Source organism: Myotis daubentonii, chromosome 15, assembly GCF_963259705.1.
Source record: "Myotis daubentonii chromosome 15, mMyoDau2.1, whole genome shotgun sequence".
In the NCBI taxonomy this organism is placed as follows: Eukaryota; Metazoa; Chordata; class Mammalia; order Chiroptera; family Vespertilionidae; genus Myotis; species Myotis daubentonii.
Window position 1 is genome coordinate 9,208,048 of NC_081854.1, and position 12,543 is coordinate 9,220,590.

The 12,543-nt window shown below is 54.5% G+C and overlaps 1 protein-coding gene across 1 annotated transcript; it reads left to right on the forward strand.

Annotated features, from left to right (window-relative positions):
* CABP5 (calcium binding protein 5) lies at positions 1 to 9,757 on the forward strand. The gene is made up of 6 exons (XM_059665968.1): positions 1 to 288; positions 2,098 to 2,128; positions 2,628 to 2,771; positions 3,955 to 4,064; positions 5,372 to 5,519; positions 9,000 to 9,757. The coding sequence occupies exons 1-6, from the start codon at positions 22 to 24 to the stop codon at positions 9,023 to 9,025; spliced, it is 726 nt and encodes a 241-aa protein (XP_059521951.1). The 5' UTR covers positions 1 to 21; the 3' UTR covers positions 9,026 to 9,757.
* The last annotated feature ends 2,786 nt before the right edge of the window (positions 9,758 to 12,543 follow it).

Sequence of the window (12,543 nt, forward strand, 5' to 3'; positions counted from 1 at the left end):
CCTCTGCCTCACTCAGGCCAGATGGGGAGGCAGGGACGCTCTGATCCCTCCCAGCCAGAGGAGATTTCCGCCCCAGCTGCCACAGCTCTGTGCCCCAGGGCCCCAAAAGCCAGGAGAGGCAAAGAAGTGACAGAAGAGAAGGAGGCTGAGCCACCGAGGGGGACCGGGAGGAGGGGAGCCGTCTTGAGATTGGTGCCTGGTGCGCTCCGCCCGCCCGGCCCCTCCATGCAGTTCCCCAAGGGCCCCGCCTGCATCTTCCTGCGGAAAAGCATCGCTGAGAAGCAGCGGGTGAGGCAGAGACAGTTGGGAGGAGGGCGGGCGGGGCAGCACGGGCGCAGTGGGTCCGGGAGCAGGTGGGGGGCGCGTGAGCTGAGGAGAGGAGGCTCCAGGAACATGCTGGGGACATGAGGGCCAGTGGAATGGGTGAGGGTGAAAGGGGGGAGGTGCAGGGGCCGAAGAAAATGAAAGGGGACTAGGGTGATGGCAGTATCGGGGACCACCATTTTTTCCTGTGGATGCCCTCAGTGGTGATGATGATGAGGGTAGCTGCCACTCACTGTCACTGCTATGTGCCCAGCCCTGTGCAAAGGGCTTTGCGTCCCTGATGTCATTGAGTCCTCAGAACGACTGAGGTCGGTAATACTTTCATTCCCATTTTACAGATGAGGAAACTGAGGCTGAGTCATGAAGTCACTTGCTTTAAGCTTATGCAATCACTGAGTGGCAAGGCCAGGTCTGTTTGTTCCAATGGGCACCTTTTGTTAGGCTCTGGATCTATATATATAAAAGCCTAAGTGACTGGACGACCGGTTGACCGGTCGACCGGTCGACCGGTTGCTATGACACGCACTGACCGCCAGGGAGCAGACGCTCAGCGTAGGAGCTTCCCCCTGGTGGCCAGTGCACTCCCACAGCGGGAGTGCCACTCAGCTGACCGAAGGGGAGCCAGACACCGGGCTCACGGCTGGCAAGCACCGCTGTGGCGCGAGCCTCTCCCGCCTCCACGGCAGCGCTACGGAGAGGAGGTGGCAGGCACAGTGGGGCCGGGCTCGGGCTCTTCCCTGGTCGCCTGCCGCTTCTACTACATCCCTCGGGGGATGTCGGACTGCCGGTTTCGGCCCGATCCCCGTAGGCCTGGCCCTGAAACCGGCAGTCCGACATCCCCAGAGGGATTGCGAGAAGGCGCAGGCCAGGCCGAGGGACCCCACCAGTGCACGAATGTGTTAGCAAGTCTAATTGTAATAACAAAGAGAGGGAGGGGACGGGGGGAGGGGATGATAAGAAAGAAGCTAGGGCAAGGCTCCAAGGATAAGGGGAAGCAGGGGTGAAAGAGATCAGAGGTGGGTGGAGTTTCCCAGGTGGCAGCCTCAGGGGTGCCCAGGATGGTGGCAGCAGAAATGACGGGGAATTCTTAAAGGTTTTAGGGATTGGTCCTTTTGGCACGGATCATCCCTCCTGGCCGCCACTGGACACAGGTCCCACACAAAGGGATTCTAACTCTTGGGAGAAAGGATCATGGGCTTTCGTGGAAAGAATTCCGACCTGGGAGCCAGGAGCCCTGAATCCACATCTCAGCGCTCGCGGCAGCCGGAGCTGTGTGACCTGGGCAGGCTCCCTTACTTCCCTGTCCCTCGGCTCCCTTGTCAATAAGATGGGCATGGTCTTTGGGTCGACCTCACAGAGCGGTGCTGGGGTTCGAATGAAGTGATTGTGGGAGCTGCCTGGCGTGGTCAGCCATCAGAACACACTAGCTGTGATTGTAAGACTCACCTTCTCCATCTGGAGGGGGAGGGGGCTGGATTCGGTGGCCTCTGAGATCCTGGTCGGTCGGTACAATGGGATGGCTGTCTCTTTGGGAAAGGCAGAGGGAGAGAGATCAAGATTCATGGATGGGAGAGAGGCAATGAGAAGGGTGAGGAAGAGGGCGATAGCTGTGGGACGGGAGTCAGGAGACAGGAGAAGGAAGATGAGAGGGTGCAGGGAGCAGGGACTGGAGGAGAGACAGGGAAAGGTGAAGACCAGCTTGGGAGACGGTGGGCACATGTTTGGAGAATTGAATGCTGGATCCCTGACCCTCTCTCCAAATTCCATCTCCAGGAAAGACCACTCGGACAAGATGAGATCGAAGGTAACAACACTCTCTCCCCCAAGTGCCCCCTCATCACCATCCACCCACTTGCCTGCTCGCTGTCCCTTCGTGCCGTTCAGTGTAAGTCCCCTCACATGAAAATTTCATATTGTTCTCTTTCCACTCAGTGGTGATTTTGTGGAACCCTTTCTCATGGCAGTGTAGGTACCTCCCGAAGTATGTAGAAGGCATACCCATCCCGGGGTGTCTCAGAGACCCAGGGGTGACACCTGAGTTTTAGAATAAATAGAAAATTATTGGGTTTTCTTTTGATGGTTTTGAACTTTCCCATAACTTCACCCAGGAATTCAGTGCCACCGTTTGGCGGCTTCCTGCTAACACATTTCATACATCACTCCTTTTTGAAATACTGGCTTTTAAAAACGTGTTCTCCTTTGAGGAGTCTCTAGTCTGGGCCTCATTGATGGTTTCAAGGGACACCACTCTTCCCCATTGACGGTTTCGAGTTTTTCCGAAGTTCTTCCCTCTTAACTTTCAGAGCTCCGGGAGGCATTTCTTGAGTTCGACAAAGACCGAGATGGGTTCATCTCTTGTAAGGACTTGGGAAATCTCATGAGGACAATGGGTTACATGCCCACGGAGATGGAACTGACTGAACTGGGCCAGCAAATCCGCATGAACTGTGAGGCTGGAGAACGGGGGTGGGGTGGTAGGGGGGGTTTACCGGGGCGAGGGGAGTGCTGAGGGTGTAATTGGTAAGGTTAGAGAGGCTGAGAGTAGTTGGAGATAGGGAGGAGGGTAAGAGGGGCTGTTCTTAGGGAGGCAGTGTTGAAGTGGTTAAAATGGTGACTCTTAGGGATAGATTTGGGTTCAAGTCCCAGTCTTTTATTTACTTACGTGGTCATTTTGAAAAGTGGAGTTAAGCCCTGGGACTCTCAAGTCTGAGTTTCCCCATCTGTCGAGTAAAGATTATATCACTCCTTACTTCATGAGGCTGTGGGTAGGAAGGGATAAAGATGCTAACGCAGGTAAAGGCTTAGCCTCCAGTAAATGCTTATTAAATCTTGGTTATTACTGTCACCACTAAGATTCATCAGTGGAGCACAAGATTGGAACTGCCTTAAAAAATATATATGTATATATATAATATATAATATATATATATAATTTCAGAGAGGAAGGGTGAGGGAGAGAGAGAGATAGACATATCAATGATGAGAGAGAATCATTGACCAGCCGCCTCCTGCATACCCCACACTGGGGATCGAGCCAGCAACCTGGGCATGTGCCCTGACCGGGAATTGAACCGTGACCTCCTGGTTCATAGGTCGATGCTCAACCACTGAGCCACGCCGGGTCAGGCAAGGTTGGAACTGCTTTTGATGCTGGAAACGAAATTGGACTTGGAGCTAGTGCCGATGAATAGTGCTAGGAAAGGGATGTTTATTTATTTATTTTTTCAGAGAGCAACTACAGCGGATCTGGGGATGGATGTTGGGTTTGCCTCTGGGCATGTTACTGAGTAAATGAGGTTGAATCTGAGGACAGGGAGGTAGTCACATCTGGAAGAGACTTTGCTCATTCAATTCACACTCATCCTACAGATGAGGAAGCAGAGATGTGAAGCAATGAAGAGAATTATTCCAGGCTACATGGACACAGTTAGTTGCTCCCCCCACACCACCCCCCTCCACCCCCGTTCAGATCAGAGAGACCCCAGGGCTTGAGTTGGCCGAGAGAGAAAGGTCCGAAGGCAGAGAGACTAGAGAAGGTCTACATCTCGGACAGACCCGCAGGACAAAGCGAGGTAAGGTATTGGGGGGCTGGGCGTGCGGACCTCACCGGGCCTGCCTCTCCTTCCCCAGTGGGCGGCCGCGTGGACTTTGAGGACTTTGTGGAGCTGATGACCCCCAAGTTGCTGGCAGAGACGGCGGGGATGATCGGCGTCCAGGAGCTGAGAGATGCCTTCAAGGAAGTGAGTTGAGGTTTCACCATGCGGGGGTGGCCCGAGGACACCCAGGGGCCAGTGACTTGTCATGAGCCATGGACAGAGCCACCCAAACCAACTGTTTCTCTAGCTGTGGTGGGTTTATAGGGAAGGGAAAGAACATAGTCGAAGACCTGGCCATGCACAAAGTCCTCTAGCTATTTTACCTAATGTAACCCTCACAGATCAGGGCAGGAGTTAGTAGTCATTTATCTCTCTCTCTCTCTTTTTTAAAATTGTTTAAAGTATTGCATATGTCTCCCTTTTCCCCGACTGATACCCCCTCTACCACTCCCACCCCCCCCAGAACAAGCCCCCACCGCCCCAGTGTCCATGTCCATTGGTTATGCTAATATGCATGCAAGTCCTTTGGTTGACCCTCGGACAACACAGGTTTAAACTGCGTGGGTCCACTTTTATGGGCTGTCCCCCCCAATATATACACACACTTTGAATAATTATAAAGGCAGTGGTTATTAAAATACATTTCATTTCTAAATCGAGCTGTCAGCTGCTAAAGTGTATATATACATTTTTGGGGCGACACCCTGTCTGTGGCTTTTTTTCAATACATATATTGGAAAGTTTTTCGGAGATTTGTGATGATTTGAAACAACTGACAGATGAATCTTATGATTTTTTAAAAACTTATTTATTTTTTAAATATATTTTTATTGATTTCAGAGAGGAAGGGAGAGGGAGAGATAGAAACATCAATGATGAGAATCATCGATCGGCTGCCTCCTGCACGCCCCCTACTGGGGATCATGCCCGCAACCTGGGCATGTGCCCTTGTCTGGAATTGGCAGTTCACAGGCCAATGCTCTATCCACTGAGCCAAACCGACCAGGAGGTGATTTTTTTATACCGCTTTCTTTAGCCTATTGTGCACATATAACATAGGTGTTGGCGGACGGGTTTCTGTATCAGTGAAGCTTGCGGTCAGCAGGGGGCTATAATCATTGAGTTTGGGGGGAATCAAAAGTCACAGGCAGGCCCTGGCCGGTTTGGCTCAGTGGATGGGGCGTCGGCCTGCAGACTGAAGGGTCCCAGGTTCGATTCCAGACAAGGGCACATGCCCGGGTTGCGGGCACATCCCCAGTAGGAGGTGTGCAGGAGCAGCTGATTGATGTTTCTAACTCTCTATCCCTCTCTCTTTCTTTTTGTAAAAATTCAATAAAATATATTTTTAAAAAAAGTCACAGGCAGGCTTTTGACTGGGCAGAGGGCCAGCGCCTCTCGGCCCCCAGCCATTCAAAGGGTCGCCTGCACCGGCCCCTCCTGCTCCTCTTCAGTTTGACAGCAACGGGGACGGGGCGATCTCCCTGGGGGAGCTGCAGCAGGCCATGCGGAGGCTGCTGGGGGAGGAGCTGAGCGCGCCGGAGCTCGCCGAGGTGGTCCGGGAAGCCGACGTGAACGGAGATGGCACCGTGGACTTTGAAGGTGACGCTGCCAGCCCCCGTGCCCTGTGTGATGCCCCAAGGGGGCTGCTCCTTCCCGCTCCTCCCCCAGCTCCAGGTGGGGGGTGGGCAGGGTTGGGGAGGGTTTTTGCTGCAGCCCTTTCTGCCCACGTCGTTTCAAAGACCTCGGCGTTGTCCCGGCTGGTTTGGCTCAGTGGTTGGAGCATGGCCTGCACACCAAGGGGTCCCAGGTTTGACGGTTTGACTCCTGGTCAAGGGCACATACCTCGGTTGCAGCTTCCATTCCTGACCCCGGTCAGGGCGTGAATGGGAGGCAACCAGTTGATGTGTCTCTCTCACGTCGATGTTTCTCTCTCTCCTTTCTCCCTTCCTTCCACTCTCTCTAAGAAATCACTGGAAAAAATATCCTCGGGTGAGGATTCAAAAATTAAATAAATGACAAAGACCTCAGTGCCTCTCCCCTCCCCTCGCTTCTGCCCCTGGCTGCTCCCGGCGACACCGTGTCCAGGAGCCCAGGCTCGGGCAGGACTCACGGCCACCGCCCCCTCGCGTCCGTGTTCACTGGGCGCCTTTGTCCCATCAGAGGGAGAGTGGACTGGCCAGCAGCTGAGACTCCGGGGTTTAAGTTCAGTCCCTTACTAACTCTGTGGCCTTAGCCTCGTCACTCATTCACTTCAAGTGTCAGTTTTCACATCTGCAAAATGGGCGTGATGACACTTTTCTCCCAAAGCTTTGGAGGAAATGAAAAGGAGCCATATCCTGCCCTGGTGGGTGTAGCTCAGGGGTGAGAGCGCCGGCCCCCACACCAGAGGGTCTCAGGTTCAAATCCTGGTCAAGGGCAGGTTTGATCCTGACCCTGGTTGGGGGGTGTGTGGGAGGCAACCAATCCATGTGTCTCTCACGTAGATGTTTCTCTCTCTTTCTCCCTCTTCCCTCCCTTCCAATCTCTCTCTCTCTCTTAAAAAAAAAAAAAAAGCAATGGAAAAAAGATCCTTGAGTGAGAATTAACAAAAATTAAAATAACACAAAAGGAAGCATGCACCAGTTGCTCCTTTAAAAAAATTCCCACTCAAGGAAATGTCATTTTTATTTAAAAAAATATATATTTTATTGATTTTTTTTTTTTTTTTTACAGAGAGGAAGGGAGAGGGATAGAGAGTTAGAAACATCGATGAGAGAGAAGCATCAATCAGCTGCCTCCTGCACCCCCCCCACTGGGGATGTGCCCGCAACCAAGGTACATGCCCTTGACCGGAATCGAACCTGGGACCTTTCAGTCCGCAGGCCAACGCTCTATCCACTGAGCCAAACCGGTTAAGGCAGAAATGTCATTTTTAAATTGATGAGAGAGAGAGAGAGAGAGATCATTGATGTCAGAGAGAAACATGGATTGGCTGCCTTCCGTTCACGCCCTGACTGGGATCGAACCCAAAATGTTGGGAATCAAACCAGCAACCTTCCGCCTTTTGCCGTTGGAGCTGATGCTCCCACCAGCGGAGCCGCTGGCCAGGGCTCCGGGCTGACTCTCAGTTCTGCTCTGGGAAGGTGTCCCGCCTCGCTTGCCGGGCTCAGCGACCCCACGACCCCCGGGCGTGCCTCTGCAGGGGGGCTGGTCCGTGACACCCGACCGCTTACATTAGCTTACTTCTGAGGCCCCGGAGCCAGGCTTCCAGCGCGGCTCCCCCACTTCCCCGCCCGAGTAACGAGATTCTGTACATGAAAAAGTTGGAGTCCTGTGCAGATGGGAGCGAAGCTCATTTGTGTGGGAGGCAAATAGGGCCGTCAAGTTCTGCTGATGGCACTTTCTGATGGAAAAAACCTCAGCATCTAACTGCTGCCCGAAGGCCAAAGCCCAGCACCCTTCGTCTGGTGGTCAAGGGCACCCAGGACCCGACCCCTTCCCTTCAGCCGTGTCTTCCACCACCGCCTCTGAGCTTTCACCTCCGGGTGCACCCCCGGCACCTGCTCTGCTCGCCCCAACTCTGTTCCTTTCTCCCGGGGTTCCTTCCACTGCCATCAGTGCCTTCCAGGCCTTGGCCCTCCCTCAGGACTTCACGCCGATGCAACCTGTGCTAGACGTGCCCCTTCGGCCTCAGCTGGGGGTTAGTCCCAGCTGGGGAGCCTTACAGACCTTTCTGCTGGTCTCCAAAGGAAGTTATCGCCCCAGGCCTTGCTGTGTTGACTTGTGTTTGCCCCCTCGGCTGTGAAATCCTGGGGGCAGCGAGGGCTCTTCCCTGAACCATCTCTGCCCTGTAACTCCCGATACTTAGTATTTGCTGCACGGCTGCGACTTCGCAGGTGTGGCCGGGTGCCTGCTGGTCTGGGCAGGCCCAGGTGACCAGTGGGCATCACTGAAGATGTGGAGGAGGCAGGAGATAGACCTTTGAGGGGACAGCCTCAGGCCCACCACAGGCCAGGGCAGGACAGACTGACCTCCAGACCTGGGTGGGACCGGTGAGCTCATCGCCGTTGGGTGGCACGCAGCAAAGTCAGGTCAACTGTGCCCGTGTCAGGGCTCGCACTTGCCGCCCACATGACCTCAGGCTCCCCATTGGCCAACCTCGCTGGCCTTGGTTTGCTTATCTGCGAAGTGGTACTTACCCCTCTGGGGCTGGTGGAAGAGATGAAAGAAGATACTTGTAATTACTATTTATTTAACACGTACGGTGACTTATCCTAAATAATAAAAGCATAATGTGCAAATTGTCCCCTCGACTGGGAGTTCGACCATGAGTTCAACCAGGGGGATGGGGTCGGTGGGCCACTTCCTGTAGCCCCTCCCCCGGCTGGCCCGGCCCCGATTGGCCCCAACTGGGGCAGGCCGGCCAGACCACACCTATGCACAAATTCGTGCACCAGGCCTCTAGTAAGCATTATATTGTTTGTTCAACCACCGTAAAAACCATATAAGGTAATGTGTCTTTTTAAAAAAAATAATATATTTTTATTGATTTCAGAGAGGAAGGGAGAGGGAGAGATAGAAACATCAATGATGAGAGAGAATCGTTGATCGGCTGCCTCCTGCACTCCCCCCACTGGGGATTGAGGCTGCAACCTGGGCATGTGCTGGGACCGGAATTGAACCCTGACCTCCTGGGTTCATAGGTCAACGCTTAACCACTGGGCCACTCTAGCAGGTGGTAACTTCTCATTTTTTTAAAAAATATATCTTTATTGATTTCAGAGAGGAAGAGAGAGGGAGAGAGACAGAAACATCAACGATGAGAGAGAATTACTGATCGGCTGCCTCCCGCAAGCCCCCTATGAGGGCTCAAGCCCACAGCCCAGGCATTTGCCCTTGACCGGAATTGAACTCGAGACTCTTCAGTCTGCAGGCCAACGTTCTATCCACTGAGCCAAACAGGCGAGGGCCTCATTTATGTCGATGAAGAAATCAAGGCTAGAAGGGTCAAGACGTTTCCCAAGGACCACGTGGCTTCTGACTCGTAGGAAGGGCTCAGCAAGGTGCTGTTGCTGCTCTTACCAGGACTTTTGTCCGCAGAGTTTGTGAAGATGATGTCTCGCTGAGGAGGTTCTGGGAACGCCAGCCGCTCCCCGCCTGGTGACGGGGATCAAGCATGAGGATGAGGACAGAATGCTCTTGGGGAGGGCGGGAGGGGGACTGGGAACTGGAATGAGGTTGGTGGGAAAGTGAGCGCCTTGCCCTGGTTGGGGGTGGGGGTGGGGGTGGGTGACATCTCTAGAACTGGATTAAGGAGGAAGAATCCATGAATGGAATGGGAACGGGACTGGGGTCCAGTTGCCGCTCCAAAAATTCCAGCGACGAACGCCATCTTTTGAGGCCACATCATCCCACCTCCCTGCCACCTGCCCGCCTCTCCCCCAGCCTCCTCTTGCGTGGAGTGGTCTGTTCGCCTCACCAAGCTCAGCACGTAGTTCTACCCTCCCCTTCCTCCTCCCTCTGCCTCCCAGCCCTCCCTCCGTCCCGGGGCAAGAGGAGGGCTGCCCATCGCAGGCCAGACGCAGGGCACCCGGTAAGACTGGGCTGGGAGATGGTTTGTTCAAGGTGCGCCCACGTGAGTGTACCCTCCCTCTCCTGTCCTTGATTTCGGCGGGCGCAGTCTGCGTTCCCCTCTGGCTTCCGGCTTCCTTGTCCTGGTGTAAGAGACTCCGGCCACTGAATTAAACGACAGATCAGATTATCAAGGTTTAGGCTAAGCCGATCCCCAGGGAACTAATCCCCCGCGAAATGTCATCCTGCAAAGAGAGAGAGGGCACCGCAGCCTCCAAACCCGTGGCCGCGCCTGGTTCCCGGAGCGCTGGCTGGGAGCCCCGCCCCGCCCCGCCCCGCCCGCCCTCTGCCGGGGCTGCGCGGGGAGATCCCTCCCGGGAGCTGGGCAGTGGGCTCCGGGCTCCACCCCCGACCCCCGGACACAGGTCCAGGCTGCGGAACCGGAACCGGAGGCGTCGTCCTCCTCGCCTCTACCTAGGCGCAGGACGCGGCGGTAACGCAGAGCCCCTCCCGGTGCAGAGCGCAGTTCACGCCTCCTCCCCGCCTCGCTCACGTCTGAAATCCAGCAGGAAGATGTGCAGAATGGCTCACCCGGCCCAATAGCCTTGTTGCACAGAATTAAACATTTTAAAAAGTGGATCAGCCCTGCCGACGTGGCTCAGTGATTGAGCGCCGACCTAGGAACCAGGAGGTTACGGTTTGATTCCTGGTCAAGGGCTCATGCCCAGGTTTCGGGCTCCGTCCCCGGCAGGGGGCGTGCAGGAGGCAGCCGATCAATGGTTCTCTCTCATCACGGATGTTTCTCACTCTCTCTCTCCCTCTCCCTTCCTCTCTGAAATCAATAAACATATGTTAAAAACACACACTAAAAGTCTGTGGGTTTTTATTTTTTATTTTTAAAGTGGAATCAGACTAATGTATTTCCTAACCCAGTGGTTCTCAACCTTCTGGCCCTTTAAATACAGTTCCTCATGTTGTGGCCCAACCATAACATTATTTTCGTTGCCACTTCATCACTGTCATGTTGCTACTGTGATGAATCGTCATGTCAATAGCTGATATGCAGGGTGGTCTTAGGCGACCCCTGTGAAAGGGTCGTTCAACCGCCAAAGGAGTCGCGACCCACAGGTTGAGTAATAATTACTGAGGCCTGTCATGGTCCTTCACCGTCCTGAGACCATTGCATTTGAAGCTTCCCACCCTTCACTCCCTTTCTCCTCCCTCTACCCTCCTGCTACCCTTCATTTGCTCAGCAGCGATGCATGACGTGCTTGTCATGTGCAAGGCTCGCCTCCAAGCCCACACCCCAGGCCCAGGAGCTTGCATTGTAACGGGAGGAGACAGCCACGGAGCAAAGTAAAGGAGCAAATGTAACTGTATTGAGAACGTTGGAAGGTGGTAAGAGATATGGGGGCGGGGGCGAATGGAACAGAGAAGGGGCTTGAGGGGCTCTGGGAAGGCAGAGGAGTCCTCATCCCACAGGGGCCCCGGGGGCATGACTGTGAGCATCTGGGACACGGGGCAGGGTGTGTGCAAAGGCCCCGAGGCAGGAATGTGCCTGGAGTGTCGGAGGAATGGCCGGGAGGCCAGGTGGCTGGAGAGGGTGGGCGGTGGTGTGGGAGGCAGCTAGACAGACATGAGCAGAGCAGGGACGGTGGGCCAGGTACAGAAGGTCAAGGGTGAAAAGCCCTAAGGGCCCAACAACAGACAACTGGGGGGGGGGGCCTTGTCCCAGGGCGATCTGTGCTCTGGTAGCACATCGCTGGCTGTGCGGTTTGGACCCCCTGACCATTTCCTCCCTGGAGACAACATCCAGGCCTCCGTGTATCTCAGCTCCAGGCCCAGAAAACCAGACAAGGGAGGCCAGGGCCATGGCTCCTCTCAGGACCAGCTACCTGGAATAATGGCCCCTGTCCTGGTGCCGGCCAAACAGTGGGGGCTCCAATCCTGAAAGGACACATCTGGAAAGCAGCTGGATAATCTATTGAGATCTTCCCCTGGGACCTCCCCCCAAATCTCCACCCTTAACCGCTTAGGATGGAGGACCCACTCACTGTGTTCTCCCTCCCAGGAGCACACCCACGTCTTTCCCTTCTCCCTCTGGCTCCCCCAGGCGTGTTCCCATTCCCTTCCTCGGTCCCCAGCTCTGAGGGCCCTTCTTTGGCCGCCGTAACTTGTTTTCTGAGCCCATTGCTTCACCACTCATTTCTTCCACCTCTGTGATTTTCTAAATAAACTAGGGGCCCAGCTCGAGAAATCGAGTGCCCGGCCCAACCGTGCCCGCCTTGCCACGCCCACCTTGCCGCCCCGCCCGCCCACGGGCCACCGGCCTTGCTGTGATCGGAGCCTGTGGGCCGCAAGGGAGGGACCAAGAGGTACTCCATGCACCTCCTGGTGACTGGTCGATTGGTTGTTCCGGCGTTATGGTGTCATGATGTTACGGTGTTACGGCCACAGGCCTTTTATAATATAGATGTCCTCTTATGGTTTGAGTCTTGGCTCTGAATTCTTTCTCAGCCAGAACTCAAATTCCAATTGCTGAACCCAAATCCAGTCTGACCCACTGGTCTAACACCGGGTGCCGTCCCCACCCCTGCCAACAGCAAGGGGTCAGCGCGGATCCACGCGAGTCTGTTCTTCGAGGCCATTTTAAGGATCTTGGAGGGTTCAGAGCAGAGGAGTGACATGATCTAGACCCGCCTTTCAAAGCTGACTTCTGCTTCCTGTCCCAGCTCCATCCCGTTCCATCTCTACACCTGCCCACTCACCCACCCACCACCCACTCCCTCCCTCACCCAGTCAGTATCATATTTGCTGAGTCCCTACTGTGTGCCTGGCACTGTCAGGTGAGGGAAGTAGAGCAGTGGTAAGGGACTTGACCTCCAGGAGCTTATATTTTATTTTATTTTATCCTGCCTCATGATGAGTGAGGCGGAGAAACAGATTTAAAACTTTTTTTATTGTATGAAGGTAATAACATTTCATTCATAAATGATTGATCTTATTTATGAATGAGTTCAGTGAATCCTATGAATTTGACCTCCCCACCTGTGTATCCCGTGTGGCTAGTGGC

Coding starts and splice junctions, on each gene's coding strand:
- CABP5 (XM_059665968.1), top strand. CDS start 22: ATGGGGAGGCAGGGACGCTCTGATCCCTCCCAGCCAGAGGAGATTTCC. Junction 289..2,097: donor GCATCGCTGAGAAGCAGCGG/GTGAGGCAGAGA, acceptor TTCCATCTCCAG/GAAAGACCACTCGGACAAGA. Junction 2,129..2,627: donor CGGACAAGATGAGATCGAAG/GTAACAACACTC, acceptor CTTAACTTTCAG/AGCTCCGGGAGGCATTTCTT.